Source organism: Aquarana catesbeiana, linkage group LG02, assembly GCF_042186555.1.
Source record: "Aquarana catesbeiana isolate 2022-GZ linkage group LG02, ASM4218655v1, whole genome shotgun sequence".
Lineage (NCBI taxonomy): Eukaryota > Metazoa > Chordata > Amphibia > Anura > Ranidae > Aquarana > Aquarana catesbeiana.
In genome coordinates this window covers 371893375-371914471 of record NC_133325.1, presented here as the reverse complement: position 1 = coordinate 371914471, position 21097 = coordinate 371893375, and the positions used below count along the sequence as shown (strand labels likewise).

Sequence of the window (21097 nt, the reverse complement as noted above, 5' to 3'; positions counted from 1 at the left end):
AGGTACCCTCATTTGGAACACCATATTGAGTGTACCAGCCACCTCGCTCCAGTACCGGTGGAGTTTCGGGCATCGCCACAGGAGATGGATGAGGTCCCCATCGTGCTGCCAACAACGACAGCACAAAGGGTCTGCCTGCCTGCCCATCTTATGTGATTTTACCGGAGTGTAATGTACCCTCAGTATCGTGGCTATAATTTGTTAGTGTATCAAAATCTGCTAGTACATCCAACACTCCTCTTCACCCAGATTGACAATGCTGCTGTCCAAAGGTGTCTCTGATGCTCATTTATCCAGAGTGGGGGCTCTCTAATGTATGGAGGAGGTATGTTACTGGCTAAATCACCAGGGGAAAAAAAGCATAAAAAGAAAAAAATTTGGGCAGCCACCATAACTAATGATTGGTAAGCTGCAATATATTTCTTTTGTTTTAGGTTTAATACCACTTTAAGTATTTTATTCCTTCATTTCCAGTATGCATTTACTGTTAAAAAAACAACAAAAAAACTAGATGTATCATGTAGCCTTCTTAATTGCTTGTCCTATTTACCTCTTGTTTTGCCAATGTTTAAACATCACACAGTTTAATATTTATGAGTGCATTCTTTTCCCAGAAGTGTTATATTTCAAATGTATACTTTTAATCCTAAGTGCAATGTTACCCTTCTTTCAGGGAGATAAACTATGGGGTGGAAGATTTGTTGGCAGCATAGACCCTATTATGGAAATGTTCAATTCTTCAGTGTCTTATGACCAGAGGATGTGGTCAGCTGACATCAGGGGAAGTCAAGCTTATGTAAAAGCCTTGGAAAAAGCAGGGCTTGTAAGCCCAACGGAAATGGAACACATTTTAACAGGCTTGGATCAGGTAATGTTCTATTTGATTTTCCCTTACATTATACAATTGTTTGGTTTGGACGCCAAAGGGGAGAGATCTGGCTGTCAAATTTCAGCTGTATTGTTTTGTTCTTGTAGGGTACAAATAAAAGCAACCGGCACTAACGTTGGGGGTCTATTTCTGAAAAATGTGTTTAGCCATTCATCCAGCGAATCCTCTGCAAAAAATGTTTGTGTTCTGTGTGAATTGAACAAAAGATGAATTATTACATATACAGTGAAACCTCGGATTGCGAGTAACGCGGTTTACGAGCATTTAGCAATATGAGCTATTTTATTTTTTCTATTTTTTTCTTTTTTTAATCCTGACTCGGTTTGCGAGCGTTGTCTTGCAAGACAAGCAGGATTCAGGCTGTTGGGATGTGCAGTACCGCATTTGGCCAGGGGTGCAGGGGGCGCCAGTGACGCTCAGAGACACTCGGGAACACTCAGTTCTCGAGCGTCTCTGGCACCCCCGCATCTCTGGCTACATGTGGTACTGCATACACCAGCAGTCACTAATTACCTGAATTTCCATTGATTCCTATGGGGAAACTCGCTTTGATATACGAGTGCTTTTGGATTACAAGCATTCTTCTGGAATGGATTATGCGCGTAATCCAAGGTATGTGTATATAGATTATTTTCCACAAAATATTTTAATACAAAAGGCATCTATATAGTGCCTCCAGCGTGCCTCTGTGTACCCTTTTTTTTTTCCTAAGTTTACCTCTTAACCCTCAGCATGCCCCTGTGCGCCCCCATTACTCCTGTGTCTTCATGCAGCCACCAGTATGCTCTGCAGTTGTCTGACCTGTTATGCGGCTCCATCAGCACCTTTAACTGCCCCTACCCTCAGGTACACTCCTGCAATCACCTTGTTGTCTTTCTGTTAGTGGACAAAGACTCCTGTCCCTGACACGTTACCTGTGAATGCTGACTTTCAAGACATTGGAGTAAAAGAAGGGTAATGAAGCACACAAAATTCCCAGAAAGGCTAGCAATGGCACACAGACTAGGGGAAGCAATACACGGGCACTGCTTCCACTATTCTTATTCATTACAGGTACTTGTATAACGCTGTAAATTTACACAGTGCTTTACATATACTGTACATCAGTCTGTACCCTCAAGGAGCTTATAATCTAAGGTTGTTAACTGCCATTCATACATACACATACTAGGGCCAATTTAGACAGTTAACCTACCAGTATGTCTTGTGAGTGTGGGAGGAAATCCACGTGGGCACAGGGAGAACATGCAAACTCTAGGCAGGTAGTGCCGTGGTTGGGATTTGAGCCGATGACCCTAGTGCTGACAGGCAGATGTGCTAACCACGTAGCCACTGTGCTGCCCCACACTATTATTACAAAACTTTCATCAGGCCCATTTTTCCAAATTATTTAATTTTATATTGACACTGTGCATCTGATATTAAGGACATACCAATTACAGTCTTAGCAGCAATAAGACAACTCTGATGGGTTATTTTAGATTACACTGATTTGGTGCCAGTGTTCTTTTCAGTTCTGTTGTACCCATTCAAGCAGTCTCCATTTTGTCATTCTCCACTCCCCAGTCTCCAGCTACGTTTTACCAGCAGAACCAATGCTTCTAGATTACCTTATGCATCTGGGGAATGTGAAGGTAGGAAAAGAACAGACGGCACAAATTCTGTGTCTGGTGGTGGTGGCCAGTATGTTTGTAACCCCAATAATGGAGTAATGGTAAACGTGGTGCAAGAAGACACAAAATGGGAGGGGGAGGAGGCTCCAAAAGGCTCTGCCTTTTTTTGGAGGCAATTCCCAGAATTTCAGACTGGGATTTATCCTAGAATTAAAACCATTCCCACCATAAGGCTTCTGCTGAAATAAAGGGCACTACCTGCTAGCATACCATGTCTCATTTTCGGCCCAAATCCTAAACCTTCCCTTCAGTTTGTTCTTTTCTGCACAGATCCTGCACTCTATGTGCATAGAACCTAGACATCAATCTGTGTGATCTCTGTGTGGAGCAGCAAACATTTTTTGCCACTTTGATGTCCATTATGCCAAGCCCATAATATTTTTATCCGCTAAGGAGCCCCTTGAAAACCCCAAATATGGTCAGCAGTTCATTGCTGACCCTGGCAGACATACGACCACAAATTAGTAAATTGGAGAAATCCTGCCAGGCTAGATTATACTAGAGATGGAGCGTAGGGCTTGGCTCTTCACTTTTTCTACCTAAAGACAACCTTCACATATCAATAATCATGTTGTTTAGTTTGCTTAGGCTGCACATTTTGGGGACTAGAGGAGTACATTTAAAACCACAAAAACTGCCGATTTATGAAGGTACCACTACAGTATGTACACATACTCGGGAAAGGAAAGGCTCACTTTTAAGGGACTTGTCAGAATAGAAATAATGAAGCTGACATTTTTTTTTTCCTTGCTTAAAGTCTTTATCCTTGCTTATTTATGACCCAAAACAAGATTTTAGGTCAGGACTCCTGACTTCGCTGGCTGCATACTTCATCCTATGCATAATAATGGAAGAATAGAATTTAGAAGTAATAACAGTTTCTGCATTTGTGAAATACGTTGTGTTTTCCTTACAGATCCACGAGGAATGGTCCAAAGGCACATTTGTGTTGACAAAAGCTGATGAGGATATACACACTGCCAATGAACGCCGCCTCAAGGTAGCCATTCAGTCATTATTTTTTGCCAGTGTTAACAGCCTTCATTAATACACAAGCCGTTGTCAGCACTTCTGCAACACAGCCAGGTACTTACAGTAACAGTCAAAAGGACAGTTTGGCCTTGGAATGTCGGTCAACTTTTGTATCAGATACAAGTGGTCACAGTGTGGCACAGTGGTGTAGTGGGTAGCACTCCCACCTACCAGTAAGAAGGGTCACTGGTTCGAATCCCAACCACGACACTACCTGCCTGGAATTTGCATGTTCTCCCTGTGCCTGCGTGGGTTTCCTCCGGGTACTCCGGTTTCCTCCCACACTCCAAAGACATGCTGGTAGGTTAATCAGCTTCTGTTCAAAATTGGCCCTAGTATATGAGTGGGGACCTTGGATTGAGGGTAGGGACTGATGTGAGTGTGCAATGTACATGGTTAGGGACAATTGTAGACACGCACCCACACTCACTTGGGTTGAACTGGATGGACTGGTGTCTTTATTCAACCTTACTGACTAACTATATACCCAGGGGATTTTGATGCCGTTTTATCTGGTATACCAACGTCCATAACTGGTTAAATAGCTATTTTTTTGAACGCATTGCATTAAGGACCTAATCAAAAAGTTCTGTTAACTAACATACCTGTTTCTGATTCCAATCAACATCTAACCATTCATTCCTGTGTTTTATGTTAGAGGACAACAATATTGTCTTAGTTAATAATGTCCAGCAATATATTTGGTGACAGTATTCTCTCCTCGACATTTAGCAAACTTTGTCTCTCATTTCTGCAAAGAGAAACAAAATAAAAAATCAGACACCACAGTCACTTACTTATCCTATACAGTTGCTTTGTATTTTACTAAACCATATTAACTGACATGAGGCTTTTTTCTTGAGTCATGTGGATGGCATTTTAATCATATTATTGATTTAATCATATTTATTATTTTCACATTACGATGGCCAGGGACCTTGCCATTTTCTGCCACCAATATTGTTACAGATATATGTCCTTATAGCTAAACTCCAGGAAGATATAAAGCACAAACGAATTCAGTCATTCATTCAATAATATATCCGAAAATATATTTTTAGAAATGCAACAGTGTAAGTACTTGAGATTGACTTGGTATCATCCTCTTGCAATCCACCGTACACCTGAGCTCAGACTGGGAGAAGTTGAAAAAGCCCATCAGTTAATGTGCTGACATGGAGCAAGCCGATAGAAGGTGAAAACAAAGTGACAGAGAGTGAGCTCATCAGTATGCTGCTTCTCCTTCACTGTCAATGCACAAGCTGGGGACAGAGAGGAGACCTGTAAGTGGTACTCAACCAATCTGAGAAAAAGAAATCGGGTCTCCTGCCCTGCCAGAGAAAAGAGCTGAGCTGCTTGAAAAAGCTGTGTAAATTTCAGAACTGGGTGGACATAAATTAAAAGGAACTTCCTTATATATAGTTCATCTGTGTATTTAGCAGTTTATCTGGAGTTCCTCTGTAATAATAGAATATAATAATTAATCATCTTGTGAATGTTTAGTTGAAACAGCCAGTGGAAATGGTTACGCACACCATTGCAAGCCGGTAATCCACAGCAACACATTGGTTGCCATGAGGTACTGGCCTTTATTTTTCAGTTGGTCATACACTGCATAACCCTTGTGAGCTAACCTTCTCATGTGTGTAAAAGATTTATTTAATGCAGAGTGCTACACAATGAACCTCTTTCCTATTAGATGTCCTCATAATGCAAGGTTATGACTACATTTGTTTCCATCTCTTTTAAAAAAAGTAGATCCTTGCTTTTTACAGATCCTTGCTTTTTACACCTTCTGTGTAAAAATGTAATAGACCTAGAATGGTCTTTTCTTTACTGCCTCCAACCAGGAACCATTGACCGAGACCACAGTAACATTTTTTTTATTACATTAGTGCTGCTACCGAGAACTTGTGTCAGCCTTCTGAAATATAGCTTAGTTTCTGATGGTAACTAAACTTCTACTTATTAAAATGTTGATAGATTTCTAATTTAAAGTAGAAAATCATTTATTGTGCATCCTTCTATAGGGTGGTTTTATTCGGCCTCTTGCCCTTTATTGCTAATTTACATATATCTGTAATGAACTTCTCCTGTCTTACTTATGTCTAGGAGCTAATAGGAGAACCTGCGGGAAAGCTCCATACTGGACGCAGCCGAAATGATCAGGTATCAGTCATTCCTTGATACCCTATTTATTATTGTGATATAACATTTTTTTTTGTAGCCTATTGTATTTTGCAAACATAATAGCCTAATATATTTTGCAGGCTGTTCACAGCACATTCTTCCCTGGTGGAACCTAAATGTTATTGTCTCCATCAGTCAGGCAGACATATACACATGCTAGTACTAATTCAGTCATAAGTCCGTTATCCTATTGCTGTATTTTTTTTGACGTGTTAAAGGAATGTCTTTTTGGCAATCATCCCTGACCTGCCAGCAAATATGCACGCAAAATATACACAGATGAAAATATGGACCTTTTGCTTACCACAGATAATTCTATGCCCTGTCGCTTATTAAGTGCCAATGTTTCTGAAAGCCACAGATACTGTGCTGCTTGTGCTTCATAATGACAGGAATAACTGAAAAAATGATAGTGATTAAAGCAGTGAGTCCTGTTCATTTACAAAAGACCCATATCCAGATAACCGGTACATCATTAGAAATAGTTGGTAAATCAACTTCTTTAAGGTTATACAATAGGATTGCTAACAAATTGGGAAAAAAATAGTAACCCATAAATAGTATTATAATACCCTTTTGAATGGGGCCCATGCAAAATCATATGTTGAGGTTCCCAGTGATTAATGGAAACTGACTATGGAAGACAGCCCCATTGAAAGCAATGGGAGGCAGACAGTTCCCGCAGCTAATTGCGGCCACTCGCATGTAATAGGTCATGGAGCAATTGCTGCGAATGGTGGGCCCTGGACACAGACTGTCTGCACCCAGGGTCCATTACTTTCACGGAATTGGTCCATGAGCGATTACATGCGAACAGCCATGATTAGCTGCAGGAACTGTCTGCCTCCCATTGCTTTCTTGTACAAAGGGTTTTATTAAAGTTCAGTACTACATAATAATACAGTAGCATTGATGGTCATAGCATGGAACAAAAAAAAGAATACAGAAAACTTCAAAAAGGGATAATACAAGTCGCAGTGAATTGTTCAGGCCCCTGAAGGCCTAGGGCGAATACGTAAAACCAGCACTGGGTTATTGTTATCTCATGGGACCTTGGGATTTGACGCTGCACCCGATTTAAGTAATAACAGTCTTACAGAATCATAAGTGAAGCGATTATCAGGGGGAATATACAGAACCTATATTTTCTTAAAGGATAATATATTTATATGTCAAAAAACAAAGAAGAAAGAAATGCTTTTTACAATGTAATCATCACATCCAGGACTGAGCCTGGTGGATCTGAGAAGTACAAAGACTAGTGGGGGGAAAAAAGAAGGAAAGAAGGAGGAGGGAAGTGGTAGAATAGGGGTGTAGAACAGAAAAAGAAAGTGAGTAAAGTGGGTGGGGAGGGTGGGGGAATTCCACAGGGCGGGGGGCATAGACATACTAGAGTAAAAAGGAGCGTTGGGTCAAATCTAGAAGGGTGGTTATGAGCCACCCAAGGTTGCCAAACCCGGAGGAACTTATCATGGGTGTCTGATAATATGGCTGTCAATTTTTAATTTACCATGATGTCATTTAAGCAGTTTTTAACAGCTTCAAAACTGAGAGTCAGTGTCTTCTAAGCCCTTGCTATGGTCATTTTAGTTGCATTAAAGAGGTGCAACGCCAACTGGCGTTCCGGACGAACCAGTTCTGCGATTGGCTTCCACAGAAGAGCCTCGAAGGGATCCCTCTTTAGATTAGTGTGGAATAGATTATGAAGGAGTGTATAGATGTGTGCCATTGTGCCCTCTTGAGAGCACCCACAGAAACATAAGGGGGAATAGGATGGAATAAAGCTAGCCAATCTGGCCGGGGTGTAATACCATCTGTAAAATACTTTATAAGCATTTTTCAAGAAGAGAACATTCCTGGAGCATTTAGTCATGATCTGCCATTCTTCCGAGTCCAGCTGTTTCCCAAGCTCCGCCTCCCACTGGAGGTGATAGGGTCTCAATGGTGGTATTTTGGAACCAGTTGTGGCTGCATAGATTAAAGAAATTAGACCAGAAGATTGGGGACGTGATCTGCAAAGGCTTTCAAAAGGGGTTAAAGTATAAGGGGTGGGACGAAACTTTATTAGATGTTGGAGAAAGTGTTGAAGCTGTAGGTAGCTGTAGTGCTCTCGGAGGGGGATATCATGTGAGGAACGTAGGACTGCAAATTAAACTATCCTGGTAGGGGTGAACAAGGAGTGAATATCTGTAAAACCATTCTCGGTCCACCAAGAGAACCGTTGAGGGTTATCGCATCCTGATGAGAATAATGGACAGTGAAGGAGGCGAAGTAGGGGAAGATGAGAAGAAATCAGGCCCGCCGAGTATTTGACAGAGTCCCACAGCCAAAGGGAGTGTGCCAGACATGGTCCAATCGTGTTTGGGCGGTGTGCTCGTGGGAGCCAGGGGAGGGAGGCTATCGGTGTCGGGGGAGAGTCCATTAAATCAATAGTGGCCCATAATGGCACTTGATGTTGCTCATGGAGTTGAGATAGTGGGCCTATGCCCGCTGCAGTATAATAAGCTTGTAAGTTAGGAACCCAGAGGCCACCATTGATCCTACGGGCGTGCAAAACCCGTTTATTAATTCTGGGTCTCGTGGAGCCCCAGACAAACTGCAGTATCTTGCGTTGGTGTATGCACAGAATATGGGAAGGGACCTGGACTGGCAGAACCCGAAAAATGTGTAGCAGTTTTGGGAAGTAGGTCATACGTACAGTCGCTGTTCTATCGAACCAGGACAACGGAAGATGGGACCAGGAGGAGAGCATAGCCGCTAGCTTCCCAAACATTGGAGGAAAATTAGCATGATAAAGTCCTGCATACGATGGAGTAAGCCTAATCCCCAGGAAGGACAATGATATCAACCACTGAAAGGAGAATGCAGTTTGTATTGATGCCAGCTCTGAGGGTGGGAGGTTGATCGACTTTAGATTTGGCAGGGTTGAGGGATAGGCCCGAGAACATTGCAAAGGTGTTTAAGAGAGAAGGTAAGTTAGTGAGGGTGATTCTATGTTTAGTTATGGACAGATATCGTCCGCGAACAACAATATTTTGTGTGGTGTACCTGCTACTTCTACCCCTGTTATGTCTGGATGGGTTTGGATTGCTTCCGCCAAGGGTTCCAGTGCCAGGATAAATAAAAGTGGGGAGAGTGGGCACCCTTGTTGGGTTCCTCTTAATGGGGAAAAGAGGCGACTCGAAGCCAAAGTATTTGATTTTGGCCTGGGGATAGTCATAGATTGCTGATACCCAACTCAAGAAAGAGGTGCCAAAACCATAATGGTGGAGCACCTGCTTTAAGTATGGCCATGACAAGGTGTCAAAGGCCTTGTTGACACTCAGAGACAAGAACATTGTCTCTAAGGACCTACTATGAACTATGTGTTGGATTTGGAGGAGCCTTCTAATAGTGTCACCCACCTGTCTCCCTGGGACAAACCCCATCTGGTCCTTTTTTTTTTTTTTTTTTAATCATGCGTGGGAGAAAGTAATTTAAACGATTGGCCAGGATTTTCATCAATATTTTCATATCTATGTGAATTCGTGAGATTGGCCTGAAATTTGTCCAAGAAGAGTGATCCTTGTCCGGTTTGGGTATCATTACAATTATGGCGGTCAGCAGATTTGGTGTGAAGGGTTGACCATCTTTTTTTTTTTTTTGAAAATTCTGTATATTAAATTTTTGGACATACAAACATACAAAGATAGTGGAGTGACTCAGCAAAACACCGGCCATTCCTTGACCAACTTGGTCAACTTGAATCAAATATTTAGTCAACCTAACACAGGTGACTCATAGTACAAAAAGGGTTGACCATCTTTAACCGAATTATACTTGGCCATTAAATACAGGGCAATGACATCTGCCAGTTTCCTGTAGTATAGCGCTGTAAAGCCATCCGGGCCTGGTCTCCTGCCCACCATCAAATCTTTGATACACTGTAAAACTTCCGAGACCTGGATGTCACGGTCCATTAGGGACGTTTGAGTTTCAGATAAGGAAGGTAAAGATAAGCCAGTCAGAAAGGTGTCAATGCCTTGGGTGGAAGACTGGTTGGGGGCAGAGTAAAGGTTGGTGAGACGATGACGAAATTCGTCCAAGACCCGGAGAGGGTTACCAGTAAGGATATTATGGTAAAAGTGTGTAATTTTTTGGCCAGCATCGCGTTAGATTTGTTTGCCTTTGCATACCATTTCTGGCGAGCCCAGCATAGGGTACCTTCTGCCTACTCGGTTAAGCATAGATATAGGTCCGTATGGCCTGGTCCAAAAGTTTACGGTTGGCGGGGGTAGGAGATTGTTTGAAGGCCATTGACAATGCCTCTAGGCGCTGTTCCAGAGGATGTGAGTCAGGAAAGGCCCAGGGTTGTCATTCGGAGGATAGTAAATCAGAATGGTCACCTCAGTGTCTTGGATAGTACCTTGTAGTAAAAGGTACCTGCCATTAGGGTCCACTATCTGTTTACTGCATTTAAAGGGGACCGATTTGCGTAGAGCAATGAGGACTCCTCTTTGTTTAGTAGGGCCGTTAGCCAAATAGACTTGGGGATAGCAGGCATCAAAGTATTTGGGGCAGGCAGAAGGGGAAAAATGGGTTTCCTGCAAGCATGCTATGTCAATGTTTTGTTTTTTGAGGTATTTAAAGACCTTCACTCGTTTTTGGGGGGAGTTTATACCCTGAACATTCAGGGATAGCCAGTTCAGGGTCATGGGATCAAATAAGGTGAGCCTAAAAAAATTTTCTGCCCACACACCCCGGGGACTGAATGGAGAGGAGAGAAGGGTAAGAGGGAGAGGAAATAAGAGAGAAGAGGAGAGCAGGACAAAGAACATGAGGAAACCGAGGGTTTCTCTGGATATAATGAACATAGAGCATTTGAATGCATCACTGTGTGGGACGCGGGGCCCACAACGGGGTCGGATGTTGGCCAAGACAGCCGTTTTAGCCAAGTACAAATACATAGGGGGAGCAGTGGTCTGTCAGAGCCACAAGCCTTCTACAAAATGAAGTTATCAACTTAAATGATATTAGCACAAGACCGAACAAACTTCTGAGATCATAGTCAAAAAAAAATAAGGAAAAACCAATAGGACACTTTTAGTCCTTTTATAAGATATGTAAATGTGTGGAGGAACAAAGATCCCTCGGGCACCCGACTATAAAGCAGAAATGTATAACATTGTTAAGGAGATGGGAATAGCAACAAAATAAATAGTGCTAAGCAAACCCTGGTAGAGTTCCAGTGCCCTCCCACCCTATAGTGGTCCTGGAGTCACCCAGAGCATTTATAGCGCACGATAGCCAAATGAGCAGTCACAGACTGCCATACTTGTATCGATGCAGAGGAACGCTGAAAAGTTATCTGAGCTAGGAACCCTTCACAACATGCGGGGCAGGTAGTCTTCACCCCAAGCCGCCATCTCATAGGCAGGGTGGCCTATAACAGAGTAACCACCTATGGCCCTACATCAGGGTTCGAGTGTGGGGTTAGGTGTGAAGGAAGCAAAGTCCACAGGGCGCCATCCAGATTTGTGTGTACGGTCCAATGGTTGGATAAGTTCAAGCAAGTTCAATACAGGATCAGGTGGCAGGGGGCAATAGGTTGCTCATGGCAGTGAAAGGGTCACCTTCAACTGTTAGTGACTGTATGAAAACGTTGGGCCTGTAGGTCTTGCAGCGCCTGGGAGCCTGGTTGAGACTTTTGGGATGCTTGGGAAAGCTGACGAGGCCGAGAAGGTCTGGGTTTGGAGGACGAGGACGTTGCTTCTTCTTGAGGCGAAAGTAGGTCAAGCTGCAGTTCCAGGAAGTGGCGTCGTAGGTCGGATGGAGAAGTGGCATGGAATTGGTGGCCCATTAGCGAGAACGAGAGCCTGAATGGGAACCCCCATCTATATTTGATCCCCTGGGTTTGCAGTATCCGGAGATAGGTGCTCACATATTATCACACATGGCCCTGTTCACAAATGTAAATGTGGGCTAACAAACTTCCTTCCTAGGCTGACCACGCATGCTTACTTTACCTGTAGAGGAACAACATTGTCCCCCTAGGACAGGACTACAGAACACCTTTGCCTCGTCTCTTCTACATAACATAGGGGAAGGTATTCTGTAGTCAACAGAGAGAAGCCGGGAGCAATACTTATTGATAATGAGTTTAGTAGAGGCAGAAAGAACAGGAAGTTGTTAGTTCAGCAGAATTAACATGTATTTTCTTGCACTTTTCAAACCGATATAAGAAAACGCTTCCATTGGTATATTTAATAAACCAGAAAGAAATCAACAAGAAAAGTAAATTCTTTACATACACTTTAAGTATTACATCTGGTGTTGTTTTTTTTTTTTTTTTTCTCACAGGTTGTAACAGACATGAGGTTGTGGTTGCGAGATTCCTGCTCTGCTCTTCACTTGCATTTGACACGTCTTATTAGGACCATGGTAGACAGAGCAGCAATGTAAGTGAAGGCTGTGTAGTCTATTCTGCTATAGTAAATATCTTTTATGAGCTTTGCACAAAGACCAGTTCGGGCAACAAACGAAAGCAATAAGTACAGTAAGTGGCAATTGCTAACCAGTGAATCATGGATAGTGTATGTATTCAAAATGTAAGGTGGGTGTGTGCGCTGGGGTTTAAAAAAATTACCCACCAGAAAACTAAGTATTACAGAAGTGGAGAAGGATAGGAGGAGAGTGAAAAGAGTAGAAAATACTAGGCATGGAGAAAGGGCAGGGGGTGACAGTATGTGAATAAGAAGAAATTCATGGGAAAAGCAGAAGGGTATTTAGGGTAGGAGATGAATTGGGGAAAGGAAGGGGGCCATGGCGGGATAGACGTCAATGGATGATGGTCCAAATGCTGGAGTTTTTTGGATTGTTTTTGTGCCTTATCTGTGTATGTTCTGCCATGATAACGACTCACCAGAAGTTTGACCTCCTTTAGAAGCACATGTATTGGCACTTGACTACACAGAGGTGATCTCCATTTAACCAATTATATATCTTTGGAAAATAATTGGCTAAGTGACAATTTTGGTGTGTCAATGGGTGAATTCAGTTTTTTTTTTTTTTTTTTTTTTTTTACAGAAGTTCATTTTTGTTCATCAATGGGGGAAAAAAAACACTGTTTTGTGGTGGTCCGTGACAGGCCCAAGTCTGAATAGGACTATAAATAATAATAAGTCTATGGATAAGCCCAAGGGGTGAATAGTTTAGTTTATGTAGGCATTGCATATGCGGAGATGGAGAACCAGGGAAACCTGGTCAGTAGTTTGGAAGCAGTTTTTGTAACCTGTTAGAAATGTAACAACAAATTTTACACGGAGTACATTCAATAAAGCCAAAAACATTGATGCAATTTTCCCTTTAGAAAAAAAGAAATCGTTGCCAGCACCCAGCATTACTGTGATTGGGAAATGCAGGACCACTGCCTACAAACAAGCAGAGGTTATGACCTGCTGCTTTCAACATAATGCGTGCTGAATGCTGATGGTCCACTCTGTTTTTGTAAGAAATGTAACCTTGAACTTTTACAGACCATTGTCCTCACATTGCCACTGTTGTAATTGGGCAACATGAACTGTCTGGTTACATTCAGGTTATTTTGCATTAGAGGAATACTTTTCTAAAACATTTATTTGTATAAGTGTATCTAGAGCAGGTAAATTTGTGCACACGTTTTTTTTTTTTTTTATATTATCCGTCACGCATCTGTCATGCACAGTTCACGCAAAACCGTAGTTGTGTGATTGTCTTTAATGTGCTATTCTTTGTATTTGCATTGTTATAAACATGAGCCATTTAAGTTAAGCTCACATATACAACACATTTACCTGAAAGTAGCCATACTTAGAGAAAATCTTAAGGTTTGTGGCTGACTTGGGGGGGGGGGGGGGATAATTGATTGTACAGGCTGGAAAAACCTGACCCAGTCACTGTCTGCACTGTCAGTATTTGGTCTTCTCCTTCGCCCACTCATATGATACAAAGAAAATCTGATCCCGCATCACCCCTAACCTATTTGTCTCATCAAGAAAATCCTGACAACGCTTCTGACCAACTCAAAAAGAAAAAAGCGCCGACTGGAATTACACTTAAGGGCTGAAAGCCATATTCAAATTTATTGGCTGAAAGTTTTTGTTAAGGACACAGCTTGACTGACTTACTATTTTTACAACCTCAACAAGTTGTCTTTGTGCAATGAACATAAATTGCAGATGTCATCCAGTGTTAAAGTGATATTAAAGTCTTGTTTTTTTTTTTTTTTTTTTTTTTTTTAAATAACAAACATGTTATACTTGCCTGCTCTGTGCAGTTGTTTTGCACAATGTGCAACATCTCTGGAAGGAGTTGGAGCTCAGGTAAGTATTGGGGGGGGGGGGGGGGCTGAGGGCTGCTACACACTTAGAATGCATTAAGATTTTAAAAAAAAGTCTGCCTTTTAGAACCACTTTAATTTTGACGTCAAAATTCAATTTAGTTTTATTCATAGTCTTTTGACTAAAATGCCATTTTCATTTTAGTCGTCTCAATTGTTTTAGTCATATTTTAGTCAACTAAAAATCGAATCGGATTCGTAATGCATTATTTAAGCATTTCTCTAGAATTGCCAAACTCATTATATACTCCTGGAGTACAAATTATGGTATTAAGGTTTGAACATGCACTGCAGACACAGATTTAGCCGTTTTAATATATAGGGGTTGATTTACTAAAACTGGAGAGTGAAAAATCTGGTGCTGCTCTGCAAAGGCCAGCTTACAGATTTTTTTGTCAAAGCTTAATTGAACAAGCTGAAGTTAGAACCTGATTGGCTACCACACACAGCTGCACCAGAAAAAAAAAAAAAAAAAAAACAACTGTAAACTCTATTGGCTGTAATGCCATTGCATATATTACCAACATCAAATAGTAGGAAAAAAATATGAAAAGCCTTTTTTCTTAATTTTTTTTATTTTTTGCTTTCAGCAGCTTAGTAAATGCGCCCTACCTATTCTTATGTGGTAGTGCAATACATGTTTAAACTTTTATTGTGATATTATTATAGGCTGGGAATGGAATTGTGTTGCTGATTTAGGAAATCCCAGCAGAGGGTGCTAAAGAGAAGGTGTGAGTATAATGCGTGGAACTGCATAAGAAAGGGAAAGGATTAATGGGAGCTTGCGTCTCTCAGCCAATACAACTTGCCGAGTCAGGGGGTAGGGGCTCTAATGGACAGGCGGAGCTCTGAGGAAAGCGGAATTTCAGGTGGATAAACTTCCCTCTCTCACGTTTTTGTTTGACAAAAATTGAATTGATTTTCCTCATAGTTTTCGTCAAATGACTTTGAATTTTATTTTCATTTAGTTATTGTCACTGAAAACATGCAGCTGATGAAAACTATGACGAAAATATTTTAGTCGCAAAATTAACACTGATGTCATCAGTCAACCTGGAAAAAAAAAGTGTAACCATAACAGGAAATATAACCATGAAAAACAATCCCAGAGTTAATTCACCACACCATTACTAATACAAATATTAATTGGGTGTCAATTATGCAAATGCAGAGTTTATACATTGCAACATTTTTAAACAAATGTGTGAAGCTAAATTTGAGCACAGGTCTCAAAATATCCTAGCTATGAACGGGCAAAGTGTTTAGTTGACTGTTGTTTTACTGAACCTTGCCACATATTATAATATATATCTTCTCTTTTTTTCTTTTTTTTTTTTACTTCAGAGAAATTGATATACTTTTTCCAGGATATACCCACATGCAGAGGGCTCAGCCTATACGCTGGAGTCACTGGATCCTAAGGTAATTTGGCCCAGACTTTTAGAAATACTTTTTCCTTTGATTCAGTAAAAAATGTTTCAGATTTAAAATTTGTAATTCAGACAGCTACTCTGTTATGTTTTTAATTGAAGCTGCAAATGTTACCTCAAAACTTAGTGAATTGGGTTGGTCAAATTTGATTTTTTTTTTTTTTTTTTAAATTGAAACACCATTTATTCAATACATAGACATTTATGAAATATATAAATTGTTATTCTTTAAAGATGAAATATAATGAATACATAGGCTATAGGGACTATACAGGGGAGAGAGGGAATGATGTAATGTTTGTCCCCAGTTACTTGCGCTTTTCTATGCGTGAAACCATCCAGGGAAGTGTAAAAGTTTGAATAGGGCCTGTGGAATACTGGGCTAAGTGAGGTTATAAAGTTATACCATGCCAAAAAAGGGCTGTGTATTTATTCAATACATGCACATTTGCCCATGTTTAATTCTTCAAATACCCAGTAATTGCAGAAACTTGCCTGCTGATACACCAGTAATTCAGCTCTGATTTTAAGGTTTTGGGCTGAGTGATTAAATCTCTTTAAAATAACATAGACAAAGAGCGAAGGAAGCAGGACCGCTCTGAATTTAAACAAGATTACATTTTTTTTTTGCACTTATAAAACGGATATAACATGCTTTGTGGTACATTTACTAGGCCAGAGGGGAACAAATAAGAAGTACATTGTTGTTTTTTTTTATATGCATTTTAAGTAACCATTTTAGAAAAGCTACTGTTATCACACTCCTCCAATGGATTATTGATCATGCAGAACGAACAACTGATTGGAGGAGTCAGAAGTTTAAGACTGAGAGCATTAGTGTGGGCTTGAGCAGGCAGAAACTCAACCATTCTTGACATGTTACCTTAGGAAAATATGTCTTTTTAGACTTTTTCTACCATCTTCCTTCTGTTATTTTCCTATTATTGTTTCCCACTAGAAATATTAATCCTTAGTTGTGAAAAAGCATTAATTAATACATTTACTTACAAACAGGCACTCCAGGCACCTGGGCTGTGGAAAAAGACCTCGGCTGGAAGCCCTCCTCCCTAAGGTCGGCCATAGACGGTTCGAATCTCAGCCGGTTTGGCAAGAACTAGCAGAGATTCAAACGCTGTGTGAGCGGGCTGAATGTACCAAGTGGATTGATCAACTTAGGTCCAACCAGCCTGATACAATTATTGCTATAGCCACTAGCAATAAGCACTGTTTTCTCCTAGTAGGGACGGCTTCCCCCGCCGGGAGAATACAATGTTTCGGCAGGAGGGATTCCCCTGTCAGCACTGTCTGTGTTGATGAGGGAATCATGCAAATTTCTTTCCTGTAACCCATGGTTGCAAAAAAGATATTCTCACAGTCTGCAAAATAATTGATCCACACTAAACAACTTGTATGAAGGAATCTTCCCTGCTGGCTATTGTATTCAGCAGACAGCAGGATCCGCAGCTGCCTCTGGATGCAGTCATTGTTCAGCAGACAACTTTTTATCTGACTCCTCTGTCAAAAGTCGATTGAAAAATCAAATTTTAGATAGGCCAGGTGATGCTGACAGAGCTTTCCAAACTCAAATTTTGGCTTGTTCTGAAAGTGGCTGAAAATCGAACCAAACTCCAGCTTAAGTTGGCAGATGTTGAATGCCCAGCTGGGCCACCAGCCTGGGGGATTGATATTGCTGCTCAGCCACAGTGCTTCCTGACTTCTGACCTTCCACAGCACAGTAGACAGCTTTTCATGTCAGGCTTATTATTTTTCCAACCTCATCGCAGCCAGGTGCTGTGCTGCGTTACCAGAACTACATACAGAGCAAGAGATGCATATCTCAGTGGTCTCCTGTTTCAATGAATCAGTGATCCACCTAGCGGAGTAATTAGCAGCGGCTGCAAATGCCGCAACACCCTACGATTGTTGCTCCCCCCCTCTATCACTGACTGCTTATAACATTCTTTTAAATACCGAACATCGTTAGACTATGAGCAAATGTGGAAACACCTGACCACCACAGGTGTGTCCTTTTTTCCTTTTTTTACTTCATAACTTTCCATTTATATATTTAGTTATTTATGGGTGTTTATATATGTTTTTTGGGTATTCATTATTTTGTGCTTTTATGTGCAGCCATGCAGTTGCATTGTGTAGAGATGCTGAAAGACTGGGAGAACTAAGAAAGAGGATAAATGTTTTGCCACTTGGCAGGTAAGATTTCCTTATAGCATAGATAGACACAGACTAATGTTTCAGCCACCTTTTTATCAGATGGTGTTAGGAGGGCTTATCATTTATTTGTATATATTTGAGATGAAATCAGATCTGAAATTGAATGCTTCTTCTGGTATGAAAAGTGAAAAAGCAAGTTATTTTCTGGGAAATCAACCAGCATGTGATTTGCAGTGACACAACTTTAGGCTGAGGTCAAGTGAAGTGCTTCTGCTCAAATCGCTCTGCGCTTCCTCAACTCATCTTAATAATGACTCATTGCTTGCTTCAGAAGAACTGCCAGGATTTCTTCACTGCTAAGCCTTATTCATGGTTGTATAGCCACTAATTCTTACAAAAGGACAAAAACTATAAATGGCTCAATCAGAAGACCATTGTCTTCTAACCTTTTGTCCCTGTATATGACTTCCAGCCAACTGCTTTCTGGTGAACAATCATTTAAGCAGTTTAGAAAATGTCCCAGTTCCTTAATGTCCCACTCCTGCAAAGTGTCATTGCCAATCTCTGCCTGTGTTACCAATCTTCTTTTTGTGAAACCTTCACTGGACTGGAGTACCGGAGGTTTGTCAGATCATGCTTGCATGCCCAGCTGTCTTATATCTATGGACTTCTTTTACTTTTGCAGATGAGTTTTATATAATTATGTACAGATCTGCAGGAGCTGGATCTGCAGCTCAAGGACATTTTAGGTTCAGGTCTGTATTTCCTTCCTGTTCAACCTGTTCAAAGTAAAAGACTGCTATGAGAGCGAGGAAACTCACTGAAACAAATAGCAAGAAGCACATCATTGAGGGTCAGGTTACTGCATTGCATTATAATGGGTGGCTAAAAAAGTATTGCCGTTTGTTTCAAATTACATGTACTCAGCAATCCGATCTAATTTACAGTAGGCCCTTTAAATGCAAAATCATGATTTTCAACAAAGCAGATGTAGACTCCCTTTTGGACCAGGATATTACATTGTTATCACAATGTAAGCATTGGTTACACATGTATGCATTATTTTTTTTTTTTTTAGTAAAGTATGCAGTCCTGCACACAATTTGAATGAGACCACAAGGAAGTATATTTAATCAAACACAAAAAATTGTTGCAGAAAGTTGTAATTCACATGTTGTATGCAATATCATTTATTAGTTCCACATCTGTGGTTCACATCTGCCCAGAATGCATGCTAGCTCATTTTTTTTTTTTTTTATTTTAGTTAATGGAATAGGTAGGCATTCAGGCAGACTGTAATAGAGCAGTAAAAAGTTGTGATATTGCATTTATTTTTCTTATTCTATAATTGTAATATCTTTGTAATTTGTTTGAGGGACCAAAAAGCATAGACCTTGTGACTGTTTCCACCTCTGAAACCAGTGCCGCTATTGCACTCCGCTTCTTGTAACTTCACTTAAAGCTGCATCTTTCCTTTTTGCATTGCCTCCTTGATGAACCACTGTATCCCTATTAAAAACTTTAGCTTCCAGGTAAGTTCATGCTTCTTCTCCATGCCACAATGCAGTAATCTGTGCGTAAGAAACCTTATTTCTGATCAAAGCACTGTAACTTAAGGAGTGAGCAAGTTCCTAGCCAGTAGTGGCCTATCCATTAAGGGCGCACGGGCCCTGCCTCCCCTATCCGTCGCCACCACCCCCCATCCCTGCGTCCAGCCCCTTTCAAGACGCCAGGTGCATGAATTCCAATGCAGATTGGGTGTTTTCGTTTGTTTGTTTTTTTTTTTTTTTTTTTTTTAGCACTGATTTAGACCCAGAGGCTCTAATAGGCTTCAAAATAGGGTGGGCTCGAGGCACTGAGAATGCGCTCAATGCCCTTCCAGGTGTGTGAGAATAGGGAATGAATATTCCCTATTCTCACACTGAATCTCCTCTCCGCCAATCAAGAAGCGCGGGTCTGAGACCCATTTCCTGATTGGCCGAAAGGAGAAACGTTCTGATTGGTCACCAAGGAGGAGGGAGGAGACTGAAGCTGCCGAGCAGGGGAAGGAGACACTGCTCGTGATGCCTGCTGTGAAACAGATGCCCGTGGAGAAGAGCTAGGGAAGCCGCCTGTGATTGCCCGCCATGGATGGGGTAAGTGCGCCGACCGATCCGACGGGGGTGGCATTTGCAGGTGCACTGTTTGCGCCCTCCCCACACAAAAAAATTACCACCAGCCACCACTGTTCCTAGCCCCTTTGGATGGCCAAACCTTTAGAGAGTTAGTAGTTGCAGTAAATGTTCAGGGAACTGCAGTGGTGCATTAGGGTGGCAATCCAAAAATAGGACTTTTTTTTTTCAGGCTTTCTTTAAAGGTGAACTTCTCTCTCGATCGATCGATCGATCGATCGATATATATATATATATATATATATATATATATATATATATATATATATATATATATATATATATTGGTTATGCTAGGCCTAGACTTGCTAAGGATGCACTGTTCATATGAAAAATTTTAAAATGGGGAACATGAGGGGGCCTGTTGGTTGGTTTAATGAGAAAGTCAGCTCTGTAATGGGAAGGGCAGTCCTTTAGGTTTTTCTTCTGCTGGCTACCATTGGGGCCCTTTAAGAAGCGTTGGTGCACTTAACAATTTTAATAAACCAGCATGCAATATGGGGCCGTAGAGGTGTAACATGGGTATGGCACATGTGCATTATCAATGGGGTATAGGTGCTGAATGGGCAAGACACAGGTGTATGGATGTGGTATACTTAATGTCTTGCCTCCAGTGACTCAGTTCCTGCTAACAGTGTGAATTATGGGCCGATGTGTCATCTCATCTGTTCCTATGGGGAAGCTGCATGCTTTCGCTGTAGAATGGGGCAGCCTGCTCTCTCTCGGGGATGCCATCTGTGGAAAGCAGAGGGTGAGAGGACACTCCGGTCTCCCTGTGGCAATGGTGCAGTGCAATCACTGTGGTCTGTGCTGCGCGGCCCAGGGTATCTTCTGCCTTCCTGGTCCTCTGGCTCAGTCCCACTGGTCTGGTCTCCCAACAATCTGATAGCAGGCTGCAGATGTGCATTCCTTGGTTCCCATGGCACCAAGAAAGCAAAGCTTCCCAGGCAGTTTGGTAAAAAGCAATCTGACCAGTCCCCCTGCTCCCCAGTGCCTCTAGGAAACTGTAGTGTAAATACTCCATTGGCTCCATTGTGTGGCTGCCATCTTGAACTAAAACTCCCATGGCTCTCAGTTCACTGCATTGAAGATTGAGGTCTATGGGCTGGTTTGGCTATGAACCCCCCCCCCCCTGCTGGCTGGAGGGGATAGCATAACATCAGCATTACAGTAGAGAGCAGAGC

General features: G+C 41.5%; 1 protein-coding gene across 1 annotated transcript in view; it reads left to right on the top strand.

Annotated features, from left to right (window-relative positions):
- Positions 1-21097, top strand: part of ASL (argininosuccinate lyase) — a 43594-nt gene that overhangs the window by 10010 nt on the left and 12487 nt on the right. Inside the window, exons 3-8 of the mRNA XM_073615106.1 lie at positions 674-868; positions 3479-3562; positions 5707-5763; positions 12124-12221; positions 15485-15562; positions 17704-17781. Of these exons, the coding sequence (XP_073471207.1) occupies positions 674-868; positions 3479-3562; positions 5707-5763; positions 12124-12221; positions 15485-15562; positions 17704-17781 (590 nt within the window). The remainder of the gene's footprint in view (positions 1-673; positions 869-3478; positions 3563-5706; positions 5764-12123; positions 12222-15484; positions 15563-17703; positions 17782-21097) is intronic.